Source organism: Numenius arquata, chromosome 2 (genome assembly GCF_964106895.1).
Source record: "Numenius arquata chromosome 2, bNumArq3.hap1.1, whole genome shotgun sequence".
NCBI classification, from domain to species: Eukaryota; Metazoa; Chordata; class Aves; order Charadriiformes; family Scolopacidae; genus Numenius; species Numenius arquata.
Window position 1 is genome coordinate 130,611,678 of NC_133577.1, and position 20,098 is coordinate 130,631,775.

At 47.8% G+C, this 20,098-nt stretch overlaps 1 protein-coding gene across 1 annotated transcript in view; it reads left to right on the plus strand.

Moving 5' to 3' along the window:
* EXOC4 (exocyst complex component 4) overlaps positions 1 to 15,141 on the plus strand; it is a 487,556-nt gene extending 472,415 nt beyond the window's left edge. Inside the window, exon 18 of the mRNA XM_074168558.1 lies at positions 13,787 to 15,141. Coding sequence (XP_074024659.1) covers positions 13,787 to 14,024 — 238 coding nt within the window. The 3' untranslated portion in view covers positions 14,025 to 15,141. The remainder of the gene's footprint in view (positions 1 to 13,786) is intronic.
* The last annotated feature ends 4,957 nt before the right edge of the window (positions 15,142 to 20,098 follow it).

Here is a 20,098-nt window from a genome sequence, read left to right on the forward strand (position 1 = left end):
ACAGCAACACGCTCAACAACAACAACAAAAAAATATAGCAAACTATATCTGGTGTTAGCATGTCCACAAAAAAATCTCATTTCCTTAATTTCTGAAGCCACTGCAGCATTCAAACCAAATGAACAGAGCCAGAAAAAAACCCCACAAACTGGAGTTTTCAAGAACTTGGGGCTGTTGGCCTGACTCCAGCAAGTGCTTCAAACCTCCCTTGAAGCACCGAGGCCCGACCGCAAGCTTCTACAGGCAGACGTTGACTTGATGGACCTTATAATTTCCTACGGCAGCTCACGCTGTTGCAGCCTGTTCTGCCCCTTAGCAAGCAGATCCCATCAGACGTGTCCTTCACCCATCGGTAGCTACCAAACATTCGTGGGTTTATTAAAAACCAGCAAACTTGCACCACCGAGCGTCTCCCCAATTACAGCGCCGGGTTTTTGTATCCAGTTCCAAGCCACTTGATCCTAAATAAAGCTGGGTTTTTCGCCACAGTAATTGTTGTTCCCAAAGGGTAGCTAAAATTGTATTATTTTTTGCTGACTGGAGCAATCTTTGCAGTACTTTCCATCGAACTGCTGACTCTCTCTCCTTTCAGGCTACATTCATTTCCACGTTTCCTCTCATTTATGCATGAGGCAAGGGGAAAAATTGCTTAATATTCTTTATAAACTGGCATATGGTATAGATAATTTTTTTCTTTTTACTATATGCAGTAAAAATGCAAATGTGTGTGGCTTATTTGCAAATGCTGGCATTAATAACTGATATTTAAACAGGCCGGATTAGCACTTTTACTGATATATTAAAAAGATTTTTTCCAATCATTTGCACACTCAAAATCAATTTTAATACAACATGTAAATTGAATTTAATTTTTTATATAAAATTGCATTTATCTGCTTGAACCATTAAATTTACTATTTAATATGTACTTTCCAGCTCACTTGGTTAGAATTTCATTGCTCTTTATCTGTATAAATTTAATTAGCCTTGATATCATCAGTATATTATAGAACTAATTAAAGATTTAGATAAGTGCTGAGGGTGCTTATTTAATACCCTATAAAGTTTCATTTGGAGAGCGAGGAATTCCATCCTTCATTACAGCAGCCAGTATGGAACTACAAGGAGTGTCTCAGACATTGTTTTTGAAAAATTACTTAATGGGGTTTAATGGATTTATCCTTCCTTTGAAAAGGCGTGTAATTACCATGTATCGCGGCGGAGGGCGAGGGTGGTTGGCGTCGTTGGTGGAACGATGTGGAAGGGCCATGTGCGCGGGTTCTCCCCGCCATGATGCCACCAAGGGATCCCCAGGCATCTCCTCATCCTGTTGGGGAAGCATCAGCTGAATAACCAGTGACAAACTTGAATATAAGAAGTTCCACCTAAACATGAGGAGGAACTTCTTTCCTTTGAGGGTGGCAGAGCACTGGAACAGGCTGCCCAGAGAGGTGGTGGAGTCTCCTTCTCTGGAGACATTCAAACCCCGCCTGGACACGTTCCTGTGGGACCTGCTCTGGGTGGACCTGCTTTGGCAGGGGGGTTGGACTAGATGATCTCCAGAGGTCCCTGCCAACCCCATGCGATTCTGTGACTCTGTGACAAACTACGGGAGGAAGGGAAAAGGAAATCAGAAGGAAATATTAATAAGGAAGTCATAAACAAGGGAGAGCTGATCCGATATCGGGGTGAAAAGGAGGAGAGAGAAAAGGAGAGATCTTTTGGTAGAGCAGTTGTTCTCCACGTACCTTATCTTTTCCTTTGCTGTTGACCTGCGTGTTTTACAGGTGATTTATCATCTGTGTTTTACAAAAAGATTTGCAGTAGAGAGAAAACCAAGTGTTTCAGCGACACAGAGCTCCTCATAGCAACCAAAGGTGTTGCCTGAGTTGTTTTCTTCCAAAACTATCCGTTAAAACAAAGCTGCTTAATCTGCATAGAGGCCAACGCGCGGGTGAGCTGGTTTGTCTATAGCGGTTTTTACGCTGTCCGTGTGGTTTAGGTTTAAAAAAGGAAAGTAACTGAGTGTTATAACTTGTTGTCTTTAATTAAAAGACTGTCCTTACACCCTTTTGAATAAATACACCTACTTTCCTCGCCTGGCTCTGTACCCTGATCAGAATTATGTGCGCTGCAGTCCCAAAAGCACTTACAGTACCGATCAAGGTGCCAGGGCTTCCCATCTCTGATGTTGTCTACCTTGGACAAATAACTTAATTTTTATCTCTTATGGCTGTAAAAAAAAAAACCAGCTAATACTATCTTTACATCACAGCCCTCAGTATTTATTAGGATCTGTGATTTGCAGAGGTACCGCAGGAGCGTGAAGCACCACTATGTTATAAATTCACTTTTATTTCTTCCTCTCGTGTTTTAGTTTCTTCCGCAAACCATTTCGCATCTTGGGCGTTTGCACATTTTGGATTTTTGAGGGTTTTTTTACCTTCTTGACATTCTCCTCCTGTAGTAACAGAGCTCAGAAGCCGTCTGTGCCTCCTGCCCCACGTTGTGCCGCCTGTTGCAGTGTGTGGAGATGGGGCTTCCCAGAGCCCATGAATGAGGTGGGCTCTGGCGCACCTGGAGAAGATGTAGATCACAGCGGCACGCAGACACTTTTGGCCCAATTTTAGGTTCCCTCTATAGTCCGTGGAGACAAATAGGTGCTTCTCGGCCACAGTTCATCTCAGCCCAAGCAGACACGAGAGGTGTCCATTTCTTGGCATGGTTTGGAAGAGGAGCTGAGGTTGACTAGCACAGCAGTAACATTTCTGATGTGTGAATTCCTAAAGCACTTCGGGTTCTTCTGGAGGCAGAGAACGGGAATCGCTATTGTTTTCCCCAGAACTGCTCCAGATTAATTAAAAATCAAGAAAGAAATCTTAAGAAATGATCATCAGGATATACATCACCCCTGTGGAATACTGTCCTGAGAGTAATGATATTTTCTTGTATGTTTTTGGGCTGTAACTCCCCAGAGGACTTGAAGGTTGCAGTTTGAGATGAGCAGTGGTTATAGAGTGGATATCTGATGTAGCAGATACCTTCCATCGCTAGTTCCTATTTTGTTATCGTAAGCTCCCAAGAGGGAAGAAGAACCAGCATCCCTACTTGCAGACTCTTGCTTTAAAATGCTGATCACTGAGCTGTGTATGCAAACATCATTGCAGCCTTCATGAGGTGTAGAAATTACAGTAATTTCTGGTTTGTGTGGATTTGCCTCAGCTTGGTATTTCAGGTTTTCAGAACTTGCTTTGCAAAATCCTGCATGAGAGAGCTCGCCTCTCCCCCTCCATCTCTGGTGCCCCGTAACCATCAACTCTGTCCTCATCTCTTTGCCTTCCCCACCTCAACGTCTCATGCTTCACAGACAGAACAGCCCCATGTGCTCCTCTTCTCAGTCAAACCAGTCCTAAAAATCCATTTCTTCTGCATCACATGAACTGTGTCCAGCTTTGGAGTCCTCAACACAGGAAGGGTGTGGACCTGTTGGAACAGGTGCAGTGGAGGGCCACAAAAATGATCCGAGGGCTGGAGCACCTCTCCTATGAAGACAGGCTGAGAGAGTTGGGGGGGTTCAGCCTGGAGAAGAGAAGGCTCCAGGAGACCTTATAACGGCCTTCTGGTACCTGAAGGGGGCCTTCAGGAATGACGGGGAGGGACTCTTGCTCAGGGAGGGGAGCTACAGGATGAGGGGGAATGGTTTTAAACTGAAAGAGGGGAGATTGAGATGAGATCTCAGGAAGAAATTCTTCACTGTGAGGGCAGTGAGACCCTGGCCCAGGTTGCCCAGAGAAGCTGTGGATGCCCCATCCCTGGAGGGGTTCAAGGTCAGGCTGGACGGGGCTTTGAGCAACCTGGTCTGGTGGGAGGTGTCCCTGCCCAGGGCAGAGGGATTGGAATTTGATGATCTTTAAGGTCCCTTCCAACTCTAACCATTCTATGATTCTATGAACTGAAGTCATGGCATTTCTTGCCGTGTCTTCCCTTCCTGCAGTCACTCACCTCCTCCGTCTATTTAAATGTAGTGGTTCCACCAAGATCTGCGTGTGTCAAAATTGAGTGACTTTATAACTGCAGCTTTGGTCTTTTTTCGTCTTCACTTTCATGCTCATTGTCCTGTCTTGTGGCTTTTTGTCTAGATTTAGTCTGTAAGTGCTTCATATTTAACCTTTTTGACTTTAAATTAGAGTACCTGAGATATTTTTGGCTGCTATAAAAGTGACTCCCTAATCCCCAAAAAGGGAGGGAGATAAGGCACCAATTTTTTTCATTCCGTTTGGGTAAGTCAGCACCCAGATCTGAGCTCTTGCCTTGTGAATCTCTTTCTGTCCACCCTACTGCAGAGTGCGCACCCGGCTGTATAATGAAGGAATAATTAAAGTGAGATCCTTTATTCTGAAACATCACACCATTCGTCTGAAGGTCCTTCTCTTAAGAAGAGATCAAGTCATTCTCAGGGAAATCAGAATTTAATTTTGAATTCACCTGGCCATCTTTTGAAAAAAATTTCTTTTTTTTTTGTGTGCAGGCCTTGGGTTATAGGTTAACATTAGCATTTAAATGGAGAACGGTATTAATAGCCCTCAGAGGAGCTTGTCTCATCCTGATTGCCTTTCCAGAGATTTTTTTTCTAAATGAGAAAGCCTCTTTTTTTTTTTTTCTCTGTCTCCAAGAATAGAGTTCAAGAGAGCATCTTTTTTGATATATATATATACACATGTACTCAGACTGCATCCTTGCAAAATGAGTTCATCGTTGGCAACTTGATGTTTTGTTTTAAAACTACTATTTTTTTTAAAAAAAACTGGTTTGGTGTTGATTAGCTTCTTCCATTTTGGTTTACCCATGGGATATTTTTTCTTTCACTTGGGAACAATTTCCTCCAATGATATTTATCCTTCCCTATCCGCTCTTAATGCAAAGATGTTCTTCAGATCTTCCTGATAGATCTTCCTGGGCCAACTCCACCCTGCTAAAGTGAGTAGAAAGAGTACAGTTGTATTCGGGCTTTGGATTAGGCATTATTTGCTTTAAGGTATGTGTTTGTCCTAAAAAAAAATGCCCAAAGAATTCAAGGGTTTGTTCAGAAAGTTTGAACCCAATCGCATAGGCAATAGTCAGAGGAACAGGTCACAGATGTCTAGGTTGGTTGACTTGCGGGGATGTGAGATAAGCTCATGAAGGAGCATTGTAAGGATGGGTCTTATCTTTTTTAGAACAGTTCTTTGTCATATGAGCCCTCAAAACTAGTTCATCAATCCTCTATGAGCTGGGTAATAAGGACTTTGGACACCTTAGACAGTCCTTCGCTCCTCGCTCCTCCAAAATATGGCCATCAACACTGAAGTTGAGCATAAGTGGAGAGTTTGGCCAGGTATTTACCATCCTAAAGAGCTACAGGCTTGGAGCCAGATTAACGTTTCCTTCCCCTTGTAAAACAGCAGTTATTGGTATTTCCACGGCAAATCAGGAGAGATGCTCTGTCAGAACCTGTACCACGTTTACGTGTATAAAATCTGTCGTATCAGATCAACTCAGCAAGTCCCACCTACGCTTTTCAGCATAATGCAAATAAATACCAACTGTCAGGAAAGCACATGGACAAACATATATCCTTGATGAGGTGAGTCACGCAGGTCACTTTGCTCCCATCAGCCACGTCCCAGACTTCCTGCTCAGCTGAGGAAAGGTTCGTGGGGTCAGCTTTGATCTGTTGTTCTCTTCTTACCCCAAATATCTCGCCGCTGGGCACTGGGAGGCTCTTACCGCCCAGGCTGCTGCTCGGTGCAGGGTAAATCAGCTTACGGCTGCTTAGCTGGGCTCACGCGGAAGCCGACCGAGGGCTTGGGAAGCTAAATTTGCTTTTTGGTTAGGTATGCTAATCCACTATTATTATTTATTAACCTATTTGTCAGGCGATAGAGTCGGCTTTTAATAAATATTAATTCCTCTCCCTGGTTTTAAATCTCAGCTTTAAAAAAACAAAGCAGTTTTTGCCAGCCTTTCGCTGAAGAGAGATTTCCCTCACCTGTCGTCCATTTATTTCCCCCATCCCTTCCTAGCTTGCTTTTCTCAACCTCCTCTTGATAATCAAAAAGAGCATTTATAATGGCAGGGACAAATACACTTCTGAAAGTAAAATGAAGAGCCTAAATAAAAAATCACAGAACAAGAGGCTCATCCCGCTCACTCTTTCATATTTCATTATTTGATAACATCAGAAGATGAGTCCATCGGAGCTGCTTGGGCAAAGGCAAACAGGAGTGTGTCTGATCAATATTTATTAATACTTTCAAAGACAAGGGAGGCAAAGTTGAGCAGACTTCGTAATGGAGTGAATAATTACTCATGCAAATAGGGTTTGGCCAAAGGCAATGCCATGCCAAAGCAGCAGGTTTTTAATTGCACCCAATTAAAAATGCATACCTTTCGCTCGCTCGCGCTGTCTCGCCCGCTCTCTTTTTTTTTTTTATTTCGTAGGGAATTTTTAATTAAAAAATAATCTGATGCTGAAAAGAGCGACAGATGAATCCTGTGTGTATCAGGTGCAGAATTCTTCAGTAATCCAAGATTTGGGACAGGCTAAAAGGGAAGGCAGCTGTAAGGACTTGGGGTAAAGGTGGGTTTGTGTGGCTGAGCTTGTCCAGTGAGCGATCTGGGCTGCAGATGGAGCAGCTTTAGTTCTCACTCCTTCTCTTAGGGTGCTCTGTCACCTTGGGAAGGCCACGAGTCCTGTGCTTTGGAGCAAAGGCTTGCCATCTCTAGAAAGATCACCCCATCCAAGATCTCCTCTCTGTCCTTTGGTTGAAAACCGAGCCAAAGCTGGCAAAGGTAAAACCTCATTTGACATCGGCTTAGCCTAAATTCCCTGAAGGTGATCAATGTTGCCTAAATCCAGGTGTTTACCTTGGCAATCTTACTGGTTTTTCGACACATTGTGTGTGTAACTGTACGAGATTCTGCCAGTACCCTCAAAGTTAACCTTATCATAGAATCATCTGGTTGGAAAAAACCCTTGGGATCATCGAGTCCAACCAACCATCTACCCTACTCTACAAAGTTCTCCCCTACACCATATCCCCCAACACCACATCTTAGTGACTCTTAAACTCATCCAAGGATGGTGACTCAACCCCCTCCCTGGGAAGCCTGTTCCGGTGTCTGACCACTCTTTCTGTGAAGAATTTCTTCCTTATGTCCAGTCTAAACCTACCCTGTTGCAGCTTGAATCCATTCCCTCTTGTTCTATCGCTATTTGCTTGTGAGAAGAGACCAGCACCAACCTCTCTACAGTGTCCTTTCAAGTAGTTGTAGAGAGTGATGAGGTCTCCCCTCAGCCTCCTCTTCCTCAAACTAAACAGTCCCAGCTCCCTCAATCGTTCTTCGTACAATTTATTCTCCAGGCCCTTCAGCAGCTTCGTTGCCCTCCTCTGCACCCACTCCAGCATTATTATATTAGATTTCTGACTCTGTATTGAAGTGTCTTGATAAATACCCACATTTTCTAAACCTTTGAGGCTTCTGGGCACTCAGGGAATGAGCCACGGATTGAGGTGCCAGAAGGATGCTGTAGACCCAGCTGGTAGGTGGCTGCCATTCAAATTTGGGATCTTAGTTTCTGAGACGTCCCAGATACAGCTATTTAATGCTGCCAAGTTCAAGCATCAACATTATAGGACTAATTATAGCTCAAGAGGGGAGCTGAAATTAAAACTCATCCTTAGACCACTGACCCACGGGGCTTTATCAGTCCCAGCCTGGAACACGATGATCTTTAAGGTCCCTTCCAACTCTAACCATTCTATGATTCTATAGATGGCCCTTTAACTGCTTCAGCTGAAGAAGGAGCTGTGTTTTTCTGGCTGGGAGAGAGTTTAGAGTAGTGTCGGTGTTACCAAGGAGGATGAGGTATTAGAAAGCAGCCCTGAGGAAAGGGACTTGGGGGTGCTGATGGACGAGAAGCTGGACATGAGCAGGCAATGTGCTCTCGCAGCCCAGAAGGCCAATCGCATCCTGGGCTGCATCAAAAGAAGTGTTGCCAGCAGATCCAGAGAGGTGATTCTGCCACTTTACTCTGCTCTGGTGAGACCTCACCTGGAGTGCTGTGTGCAGGTCTGGAGCCCTCCATATAGAAAGGACATGGACCTGATGGAGCGGGTCCAGAGGAGGGCCACCAAAATGATCAGGGGGCTGGAGCACCTCTGCTACGAGGACAGGCTGAGGGAGCTGGGGTTGTTCAGCTTGGAGAAAAGGAGGCTCCGGGGAGACCTCATAGCGGCCTTCCAGTACCTGAGGGGGGCCTACAGGAAGGCTGGGGAGGGTCTGTTTACAAAGGCCGGCAGCGACAGGACGAGGGGCAATGGTTTTAAGTTGGAGAAGGGGAGATTTAGATTGGATATTAGGAACAAGTTCTTTACCATGAGGGTGGTGGAACACTGGAACAGGTTGCCCAGGGACGTGGTTGAGGCCCCTTCCCTTGAGATATTCAAGGTGAAGCTCGACGAGGCCCTGGGCAACCTGGTCTAGTTGGGGGTGTCCCTGCTGACTGCGGGGAGGTCGGACTAGATGACCTTTGGAGGTCCCTTCTGGCCTGGACCAATCTATGAATCTATGAATCTATGAGCCCGAGCCTCCGCTGTGCCTTTGTCACCTGCCACTGCATTGCTGCCTTTGGAACTGCATGAGATGCACTGCTTTTTGTTATGTGTCTACCTGCAAGAGGAACCAAGATTTAAAGAATACCCATCAGCATGGCAGGAGGTGGGATGGACATACAGGCCATGTACCATGATGTGCTCCTCAGCCTGGTCTTGTTTTCCCGTGCTGAGAGGTTCTCAGGGAGTTCTCCGCGTGTGTCTCAGGAGAGTGCTGGGGCTTTTGTCGTTGTGCTGGGATTAGAGCATTATCATTGTTAGCAATTAAACTGCTAAATCTGTTCCCCTGATTGGAGATGAGGTTTGATTTAGTCTCCCCCTCCCCGAATCCAGCACTGAGAAACATCCTCCCAAGGTTCTGTGGCTTCTGCTATTGATGTTTTATCAAAAGCTAAGATTCGATGCTCTGCAGGGGACCGGATCAGCCCTGCAAAACACATCTCGTCGGAGCCACGTAGGTATTTTCAGTCCCTGGGTCAAACACTGCCCTCGTTCAGCATTGTCAGCATCACAGTCTGAGTGCACAAGAGGTGGGAACGTTGAGGGGAGTGCGGCAGTCAGTTGTCTTCATGTCCTGTGGTGGCTTCTGGGGGACCACGAATTATGCTGTTGGGTTCCCTGTCATAGTCACGGGAACTGAAATCAGAAGCTGACGCAGGGTGACTTGGTGTTACCCAAACCTGTTGAGTTTGTAGCTTGTAGGGATTACCCAAATGCCTTCTGCAAACAGCAGGCGATACAGGGATGTGCAAGGTGTCCCCCATCCTTACCTGTCCACCTGCCTTTTGAGCTGCACAAACATCCTCTCTTGCCATGTAGTCAGTCAGGGGGACCCGGGGCTCCATTACCACGCCTGTTCCCAAGTGACTTGCATGGTTTCCCTTTCTTTTCCAAGCGAAATGTTCTCATTTAGACAGTTCTCTACCCCAGTTACTCCTTGCTTCTAAGGGAGCAATGTGTCCTTGTAGCAGAGCTCACCTCAAAGCCCCCTCGGGCAGACTGTGATGCTGCTGAGCTGGTTCTTCGTCAGCTCCAGGAGTTTCATAGCCTGTATCTCAACTGTATGGAGCCAAACAGCTTGATTATTTTTCAGCTTATCGTTCATCCCCAGAAGCTGTTTTTTATTTGTCTCTTGTGCCTTCTATGTGTATCCTTCTCTGCTGACGCACAATCCCTTTCTTGTCAATCCTTGTTCTCTGAATTGATGATTTGGGAGTTCCTCTTCCTCTAGCTGCAAGCCTTTCCTCCCACCTGATCTTGGCTGGTCCTTGCCACCAGTTATGTTGCTGCGGACTTTCAACTGCAGGAGCTAATTCTTAGGTCACAGGAGCATGCAACGTCTTGAATCATAGAATCATAGAATGGTTAGAATTGGAAGGGACCTTAAAGATCATCCGGTTCCAACCCCCTGCCCTGGGCAGGGACACCTCCACTAGAGCAGGTTGCTCAAAGCCCCATCCAGCCTGGCCTTGAACACTGCCAGGGATGGGGCAGCCACAGCTTCTCTGTGAAACCTGGGCCAGGGTCTCACCACCATCACAAGAAAGAATTTCTTCCTGAGATCTCATCTAAATCTCCCCTCTTTCAGTGTCAAACCCTTCCCCCTCATCCTATTACTTCCCTCCCTGATCAAGAGTCCCTCCCCAACTTTCCTCGAGCCCCTTTAGGGACTGGAAGGGGCTCTAAGGTCTCCCCGGAGCCTTCTCTTCTCCAGGCTGAACCCCCCCAACTCTCTCAGCCTGTCCTCACAGCAGAGGGGCTCCAGCCCTTGGATCATCTCCGTGGCCTCCTCTGGCTCCTCTCCAACAGCTCCATGTCCTTCCTCTGCTGAGGACTCCAGAGCTGGACACAGTGCTCCAGGTGGGGTCCCACCAGACCAGAGTACAGAGGAGACAAAAACGCAGAGCTCTGAAGCCCAGTAGCTCGGCCGCGGTAGCAGAGGCAAGACCCGAGAAGCTCCAAACGTGAGGTTTTTGCTACAGCTGGTCCTTGCTGCAGGGATTTGCAGTCTGACAGCACGCTGGATGCTCCGCAACAGTACGGCTGAGCCAGACCTGAGAGCCTGCGAAGTAAAGGACAAGAGAAATTTAATAGGCAGCTTTGCCGTGTTTGCCCTGATTGCTATTCTAACGCATTCAAAGAGGAGAGAAAGGTAACTTTCCCTGGAGCCCCCGCTCATGGGTTTTAAATCATTTATTTCACCAAGACCTAAGGATTAGACTGCAGCCTGCCCTCCTCCTCCTGCAGAAGCATGGAGTCGTCGTGCAGGGACCTCCTCTTCAGCTGCTCCGGCCCGTTTCTGCCTTGTTTTGCTCTTCAGCCAAAGAAGGGCTGGGTATTTGGCTGAAACAAGTCCTCGCTGCCGTGTGATGACAGACAGGGATCTTTTCACTTCTCCTTCCCTGAGCTTTTCAGATCCTTTTTGCTTTACAAGGGTATGTAATATCTGCACGAAGCTATAAATTTCACCAATTCCTCTAGAAAAAGGGGTATTTTCTTTACATGCACCACTTTGTTTGGTTTGACACCCCAAACAGACCTAATCTCCCAGCAAAGGTTCATCGCTCGATGGAGCTTGCTGCAGTGGAGTTGAACCTTCTCCTCATCCCTGACCTGGAAGGGTCTGCCCAGAGTTGGGAACCCTTCTGCCTAAAGGAGCTTTGTAAAACTTCTATTTCTGCAGCTCCCTTTGGACAGGACGCTTTGTCTTGGTGATATCTAGAACACAGAACCCCCAACACCAGATCTTACCCCTTGGTACAGAGGGGCAAATTCACAGAATCACAGAATCACATGGGGTTGGAAGGCACCTCTGGAGATCATCTAGTCCAACCCCCTGCCAAAGCAGGTCCACCCAGAGCAGGTCCCACAGGAATGTGTCCAGGCGGGTTTGGAATGTCTCCAGAGAAGGAGACTCCACCACCTCTCTGGGCAGCCTGTTCCAGTGCTCTGCCACCCTCACAGGAAAGAAGTTCCTCCTCATGTTTAGGTGGAACTTCTTATATTCAAGTTTGTGCCCATTCCCCCTTGTCCTGTCCCTGGGCACCACTGGAAAAAGACTGGCCCCATCCTCCTGACACCCACCCTTGAAGTATTTATAGGCGTTGATCAGATCCCCCCTCAGTTTTCTCTTCTCCAGACTAAAAAGACCCAAGTCCCTCAGTCTTTCCTCATCAGAGAGATGTTCTAGGGCACTAATCATCTTTGTGGTCCTCTGCTGTACCCTCTCCAGCAGTTCCCTGTCCTTCTTGAACTGGGGAGCCCAGAACTGGACACGGCACTCCAGATGGGGCCTCCCCAGGGCAGAGCAGAGGGGGAGGATGACCTCCCTCAACCTGCTGGCCACACTCTTCCTGATGCCCCCCAGGATGCCATTGGCCTTCTTGGCCACAAGGGCACATTGCTGGCTCATGGTCATCCTATTGTCCACCAGGACTCCTAGGTCTTTCTCCTCACAAAAGTTCTAAATTCAGAAAAGTGCTAAATATAAATGGCACTAAAGTCCTGATTCTCCTTCTGCTGCGTGACCTCTAGGCAACTGATTTCTGAGAGCCACACGCTCTTCTCCTGGTTTCAAACCTTAATGAGTTTGGAAGGGGAAGGGAGGGGGGAAGAAAAATTCTCAAAGGACCCCAGCATCTCTCACAAGTTTCAGCTCTCCCACCTGGGATGTCGAATCTGGGCAAATAATCCAGTCCCACATCCATATTTTTTTTCTGCAGTGGTTGGATTGGCAGCTGTCAGAGTTGCCCCGCTGCTTCCGTGGCCCGTGACACATTTTCCCTTCCAATAAGTACTTGCTTAAATTCCCTTCCTTGGAAATCCATTCTTTCACTAATGCCACTTTACATTAATTTAAACCGGCCTGCACTGCAGCCTCTATATTATGCCTTTCTCTTCAGATGATCTTTTACTTATTAAAAAAGGCACCTTGGCTCCTGCCTCAAATTTTATTTTGCATTATTTAATATTTTTTCTCTCAAATTGTGTGTCTCGGTGGCATTGGAGGTCTCTGGAGTGTTGGGCTTGGAGCTCTTCCCATGCTCCGTATTAGCATCTCTCTGCAAGAGGGCTTCATTAGGGACAAAAATCTCCACCTCCCTTACCCCTGCGATTCCCTTCCTTTCCAGAAGCCAGGAAAGGCTTCTTGCAGGCTCAGTGAGCAGATATACATCTGTGCGTCACTGTGTGTATGTGTATATACATGCACCTGTACCTATATACTGCTTTCTACCTGCTGGATACCAAACAATGACATAGAATTATAGAATCATAGAATCACAGAACGGTTCCTGTTGGAAGGGACCTTAAAGATCATCTAGTGCCACCCCCCTGCCCGGGGCAGAGACACCTCCCACTAGACAAGGTTGCTCCAAGCACCGTCCAACCTGGCCTTGAACACCTCCAGGGATGGGGCATCCACAACTTCCCTGGGCAACCTCGGCCAGGGTCTCACCACACTCACATGAAAGAATTTCTTCCCAATATCTCAGCTCAATCTCCCCTCTTCCAGTGTAAAACCATTACCCCTCCTCCTATAGCTTCACTCCCTCATCAAGAGTCCCTCCCCATCTCTCCTCTAGGCCCCTTTAGGGACTGGAAGGGGCTCTAAGGTCTCCCCAGAGCCTTCTCTTTTCCAGGTTGAGCACCCCCAACTCTGTCCTTGCAGCAGAGGGGCTCCAGCCCTCATAGCATCTCCGTGGCTTCTTCTGCACACGTTCCAACAGGTCCATGTCCTTCCTGTTCTGAGGACTCCAGAGCTAGACACAATACTCCAGGTGGGATCTCCCCAGAGCGGAGCAGAGGGGCAGAATCCCCCCCTTGCTCTGCTGGCCACGCTGCTGGGGAGGCAGCCCAGGACGTGGCTGATGCTCACTACTAGGAAGGAGGACACCTCAGTCGCCCATAGTTATTCTTTCAGCTAAGTATGGAAGAGTGTGAGGAGCAGGTTTGTGAGATAGGTGCCCACTTGGCATCTCCTGATGTGCAGCACCTGACGCAGTCTTCTCTGCTCTTGGCACTGATGAATAAAGTGAGAGCTGGTAGTATTCTCCAGAAATAAAGGTCTGGAGCATCAAGGATGGCTATTCACCGGAGTGTTTTTTTGTTGTTGTTGTTTGCTTGCTTTTCAGGCAGTATTACGAGATGCTCTACAACACAGCAGATGAGCTGCTGAACCTGGTGGTGGATCAAGGGGTGAAGTACACGGAGCTGGAATACATCTACGCCCTGAACTTACTGCACCGGAGCCAGACGGGTGTGGGAGACCAAACCACCCAGAACATGAGGTTGCAGCGGTTGAAGGAGATCATTTGTGAGCAGGCTGCTATCAAACAGGCCACCAAGGACAAGAAAATCACCACCGTGTAATCTGCTCTCTCGCTCTTATTAACCGAGCAGCGGGGGCTGTCAGGCTGCCGGTCCTCCGCGTCTCTGTTATAATCAAAGGCAAAAGCGCCTGTTTTCTGGATGGCATCGTACTGGTGGGAAGGGAAATGCCATTTGTAATTTGGTTTGGGGGTTCTTTTGGGGATTTTGGTATGTAATCACGTAACGCTTCTTTAACGCGCTCTCCCAAGAACGTGTTCTCCAAGCAGGAACAGGTTATCCTGGTGGAGATTTGGGTGGGATATTTGGCTTTGCTGCTTTGCCTTGAGATGTAAGGCAAGCTGATGTCTGGCGGGGTGGGAAAAGAGAAGATGTCACGCTGGGCTAGGTCGGAGTCTTCAGGTGGGAAGTTCAGACCACACTATGACAGTCAAAGCGCAGACCTGTTGCTCACAGGTGGGATCTTGATGGTTTTGAAGCCTCTTTCAGCTCTACCAGTACTATTCTCCATGACAGTTGTAGACGCATTAAGTTTTCTGCTGTTTCCACTGCAAAGAGATCTAGCTGCTTATTCCTTCAGCCAGCGATAAGCCAATTCTCATAGTGGGAGGTAACATGGGACCATTTGTTTCCACTTCGACTTCTTCATTATCACAGAGCCATATGGCATCGGTTTCTACAGCGCGTTCTGCACTGGATGATGCTGGATGTACGTAGGAGAAAATTGCCAATATAAGGTAATAGCAAAACTTAATTCTCTTTTTTTTCTGAATATATCTTTTGAGCCTCCCCAGCTCAAAAGATATTTTGTAATCGTCATTTGATTTGAAGGACACGCAGGCTTATGTAGCTCAGCACTAGGGATCAGTGAGGGTAGGAGGAGGGCAGGTCCCAGCTCTGCAGTCTCTGAGGTGTTCTCAGGTCACTATTTCTGCCCTACATTGACCATGCAAAGCCACCTGGTAAAAAGTTCTTTATTCTCTGAGGGCGAGGAGTTTATACCATCCCTCCAAAGCAAGAATACACCGCACTTGTATTTGCCAAGTAAATTGTAAACCCAGCTGGGTTTAACATGCTGAGATGGGTTCCCTCTGAGCTGTGTAACTGCTTGTGTGTCACTCTTGAAACTGCAAAATTAAAGGATGTTTAAAGACTCTTCAAACGCTCTGGTGCTTTGTCTCTTTTTTCTTAAGAACTGTTATTTTTGTGGTATTTAAAAGATTCCCTTCCAGGTCCGAATTCGTATGGTGTCCTCCAAGGTTACCTCAGTGTGGAAGTGGTCGTCTGAGTCATTCAGTCTAGTCCCAAGCTACCATTGGCCAAGTGGACAAGAAGCTTCTCAACCCAGTAGTTAAAAGCAGAACCCAGTAGTTCTAGTTGTTAGGAGTCTTCTTCTGTCTGGCCTAATGTCAGACTATTTTTGATTCCTTTTGTCTTTAATTGCTTAATAATCTGAGTCTCTGCCTCGTCTTCACGTGGCTGATCTCGAGCTTTGCAGTCCACATTTTCCACCCACCGAGCAGCTGTGCTGGCGGGTGCCGTGAGAGATTGCATGAAATCAGGAACATTTCATACTCGGGAGCGTGTTTGATTCCAAAGCAAATTATTTAAAAGACTTTCCTTTGAACTGTGCCTCACATTTTCCATCACGCCACCACAAGATGTAAATATAAAGCCCTCGCCCATGTCTGTGCACTGACCTGAGATGTGAGAAGGCATTTCATAGAATCATAGAATGGTTTGGGTTGGAAGGGACCTTAAAGATCATCTCATTCCAACCCTCTGCCCTGGGCAGGGACACCTCCCACCAGACCAGGTTGCTCAAAGCCCCATCCAGCCTGGCCTTGAACCCCTCCAGGGATGGGGCAGCCACAGCTTCTCTGGGCAACCTGTTCCCAGGTTTTGCTGGAATGCTGGATTGCATGGCAGAAGAACACCTTGGCACGACCGTGGAGAGAAGAGAGGGAGTGATGTACAGGGACTTATCTAGAGCCTGGTGTAGAGGAAAGAAAACATTTTACAATTGAGGTAATTAGACCATATAATTAGCTTGAGTCTCTCTCCATAAGTGTTCAGGCTCTCCAGTCCTCTCCACACCTTCATGAGGGAAGTTAAAATTCTCACTGTGGATTAGAGCAGTCACACCAAGGGCACAAAGGGAGTGAGGGTTGCCAGAGGGCACAGAGAAAGGCACAAGCAGCTTGTGGCCGGTAGGAACCCAGACCCTGACCACCTTATTTCAGCCACCCATTGACATCAGCTGCACAAGCTTTCTTGCTGCATCACAAGAAGATGCTGCCAGAAGGAACCCCCATCAGCCTTTAACAAATCCTTACTGAATATTTTTTCCCAGAAAGGTAGCTTTTGAATGAATCCTGTTTTCTTGCCAACGTGTGTTTCAGAAATAGAACATACACAATGAAGATGATGAGGAAGTGATTGTCGCACTCGGCACTGCTGAGGCCCCACCTCAAGTGCCGTGTCCAGTTTTGGGCCCCTTACCACAAAAAAGACATTGAGGGGCTGGAGCGGGTCCAGAGAAGGGCAACGGAGCTGGTGAGGGGTCTGGAGAACAAGTCTTGTGAGGAGCGGCTGAGGGAGCTGGGGGTGTTCAGCCTGGAGAAAAGGAGGCTGAGGGGAGACCTTCTCGCTCTCTACAACTCCCTGAAAGGAGGGTGTAGCCAGGGGGGTCAGTCTCTTCTCCCAAGGAACAGGCGACGGGACAAGAGGAAACGGCCTCAAGTTGCACCAGGGGAGGTTTAGGGTGGATATTAGGAAAAAATTCTTCACTGAAAGGGTTATCAAGCCTCAGAACAGGCTGCCCAGGGCAGTGGTGGAGTCACCATCCCTGATGGGTATTTAAAAGCCGGGCAGACGTGGTGCTGAGGGACATGGGTTAGTGGTGGTTTTGTCAGTGTTAGGTTGATGGTTGGACTTGATGATCTTAAAGGTCCGTTCCAACCAAAACAAGCCTAGAGGTCTCCAGATAGCTCATGTTTAGGCAATGCACCTAGTTTTGTGCTTTCCTGCTTTCCGAGAGCACACTAAATAATCAGCAGGGGTCTGGTTTGTGGGTTGGTGTTTGTTGCAAATCCTCTCTCGCTAATAGGGGACCGAGTGGGTGGGGGAGAGATCTTCTGGGAACATTTTCTTGTTCATTAAGCTGTTATTGTGGGTAGAGACAAGCTGTTTTGTAAATAACTATTCAGACAATGCGCTGGCTTATCCACCCAGGATGTCCACACACTCAAAAGCACCCATCTGGAGCCACACTGGGAGGCCAATCCCAAAGGTGGTTGGAAGAAGAGGATGGTACCAACACACAGTGGCCCTGGTGAGTTTCCACTCCAGCTCTGGAGTCCTCAGCACAGGAAGGACATAGACCTGTTGGAACGGGTGCAGAAGAGGCCACGGAGATGCTGGGAGGGCTGGACCCCCTCTGCTGTGAAGACAGGCTGAGAGAGTTGGGGGGGTTCAGCCTGGAGAAGAGAAGGCTCTGGAGAGACCTTATAGTGGCCTTTTAGTACCTAAAGGGGCTCCAAGAAAGCTGGGGAGGGACTCTTGATCAGGAGTGGAGCCATAGGATGAAAGGGAACGGTTTTAAACTGAAAGAGGGGAGATTTAGTTTAGGAAAAAATTCTTTCTTGTGAGGGTGGTGAGAGCCTGGCCCAGGTTGCCCAGAGAAGCTGTGGCTGCCCCATCCCTGGAGGGGTTCAAGGCCAGGCTGGATGGGGCTTTGAGCAACCTGGTCTGGTGGCAGTTGTCCCTGCCCATGGCAGGGAGGTGGAACTGGATGGTCTTTAAGGTCGCTTCCAACCCAAACCATTCTGTGATTATATGATTCAACAGAAGCCGAAGTCTCCTGAGAGCACCAGCCCTTGGGAAACTTTCTGCCACTATCTGGCCAGCATTTATTTTTCCTTTCCTCGGTGTGTTGTTGTTTGGTAACTACTTCTCCATCCCAACCTGTGGAACCCAGTCACACAGATGGAGCATTTATAACACGTTCGCGGTGCAAGATGGTTTCCCAAAGGGAACAAACCACACGAGGGTGTTGCAAATTGTGCAATGACCCAGGAACCTCCTTTATCTTAGACCCGAGCTGTGCACAGCGCGACTTACCCACTTCTGCCCTGAAGGAGGGACCCAGTCCTCAGTCTGGGACTTTCTCAGAAGACCGCAGATAACATCTCCGGTTCTGTTCCGTGCACCGGTTATTGCCTACAGGTGGTTTCACAGTCCTGACATGACCCTGCAGGACACAATGTTTATAGACAAGGCTTAGAGATTTTTGTTTTCTAATTCAACATGAGATGCTGTCGGCTCCGCCAGCGCTTAGAGACCAATCGTTACATGGATGCATCCCTTTGGTGCTTAAAGAGACAAAGAAATACTTCTCCAGACTGCAAAACGAAATATTTTCATGGAGGACTGTAAAAGTTCATGAGGGTTTCACAATTTCCTCTTTACAGCCTCATAATCTTTACTGGGTTTTAATTAGCACACTATTTTGAAGCCTACGCCAGACACGATAGCAGAAGGGGAAGGTAAAGCAAATTGCTCCGGTTCTTTTTACGGTTGTGTCTGAATCTCCAGCTCGTCCTCTCCCCAGTGCCCGCTCCCTCCTGACATCCTCTTAAGGATGATATAAACCTGCCCGTCTGACAGATACACATACAAATATGTATGTAGGTACACACACGTGCATAGATAGATAAACCCCCCTGCCACCACCCACCCCCCCCACCCCCCCCCCCCAAGGATATCATGGGGTGGGATCCCCCCCAACCTCATAATCCGCCATACATGTGATGAGCGCGGGGCCATTCAGCGTCGGCACCAGCTGGAAAGGTTTGCTGAGGAGCCGTTCCACCGAGACTCTCTTTTCGCCTTGTATTGGCTGTGGGGTTTTTGGGTTTTTTGGGTTTTTTTTTTTTTTGTTTTATTTTATTAGCATGAGTCATAATTGCAAATTTCTTTTCGAATGTGGTCGATGGCACTAAAGGGGAGGGCACTCAGACAGGGAGTGGGGGAGAGCTGCCGAGAGGAAATTAGCATTGCAGTAATGTTGATTGCATTGCTCTTAGACAAGCGGGGAGCTTTTTTAGGGGGGGGGGAAAGAGTCGTTTTACCGAGCTGAGACACGGAGAAGTCACACGAATGGTCACTCGCGCACTGATCCTTAGGCCTGGGGATTAATTCCCACCGTGGAAGATACCCAAGCCCCCTCTATGACTGCAGACCGTGGCCACCATTAGAGCTGACTGTGCTCTAATTTCAGCAATATATTACTGAATTTCACTGAATTTCACTGAATTTTTTTAGAGTTGGAAGGGACCGTATAGATCATCTAGTCCAACTCCCCTGCTGAAGCAGGATTGCTTAGAGAATGCTGCTCAGGGCTGCATCCAGGCGGGTCTTGAAAATCTCCAAAGAAGGGGACTCCACACCCTCCCTGGGCAGCCTGTTCCAGGGCTCTGGCACCCTCACCGGGAAGAAATTCTTTCTCATATTCGAGTGGAACCTCCTGTGTTCCAGCTTGTGCCCGTTGCCCCTCGTCCTGTCGCTGGGAACCACTGAAAAGAGTCTGGCTCCCTCCTCCTTCAACCCACCCTTGAGATACTTATAGGCATTAATAAGGTCTCCCCTCAGCCTTCTCTTCTCCAGGCTAAAGAGTCCCAGCTCTCTCAGCCTTTCTTCAGAAGGGAGATGCTCCAATCCCTCAATCATCTTTGTTGCCCTTCGCTGGACTCTTTCCAGTAGTTGCCTGTCCCTCTTGAATTGGGGAGCCCAGAACTGGATGCAATACTCCAGTTGTTGGCCTCACCAGTGCAGAGTAGAGGGGGAGAATGACCTCCCTCGACCTACTGGCCACACTCTTCCCTACGCAGCCCAGGATTCCGTTGGCCTTCCTGGCCACAAGAGCACACTGCTTGCTCATTGTCATTTTGCTGTCTACCAGGACTCCCAGATCTTTCTCTTCGGAGCTTGTCTCCAGCAGGTCCACTCCTAACCTGTATTGGTGCCTGACATTCTTCTTGCCCAGGTGTAGCACCTTACACTTTTCCCTGTTGAACCTCATGAGGTTCTTCCTTGCCCAGCTCTCCAGCCTGTAA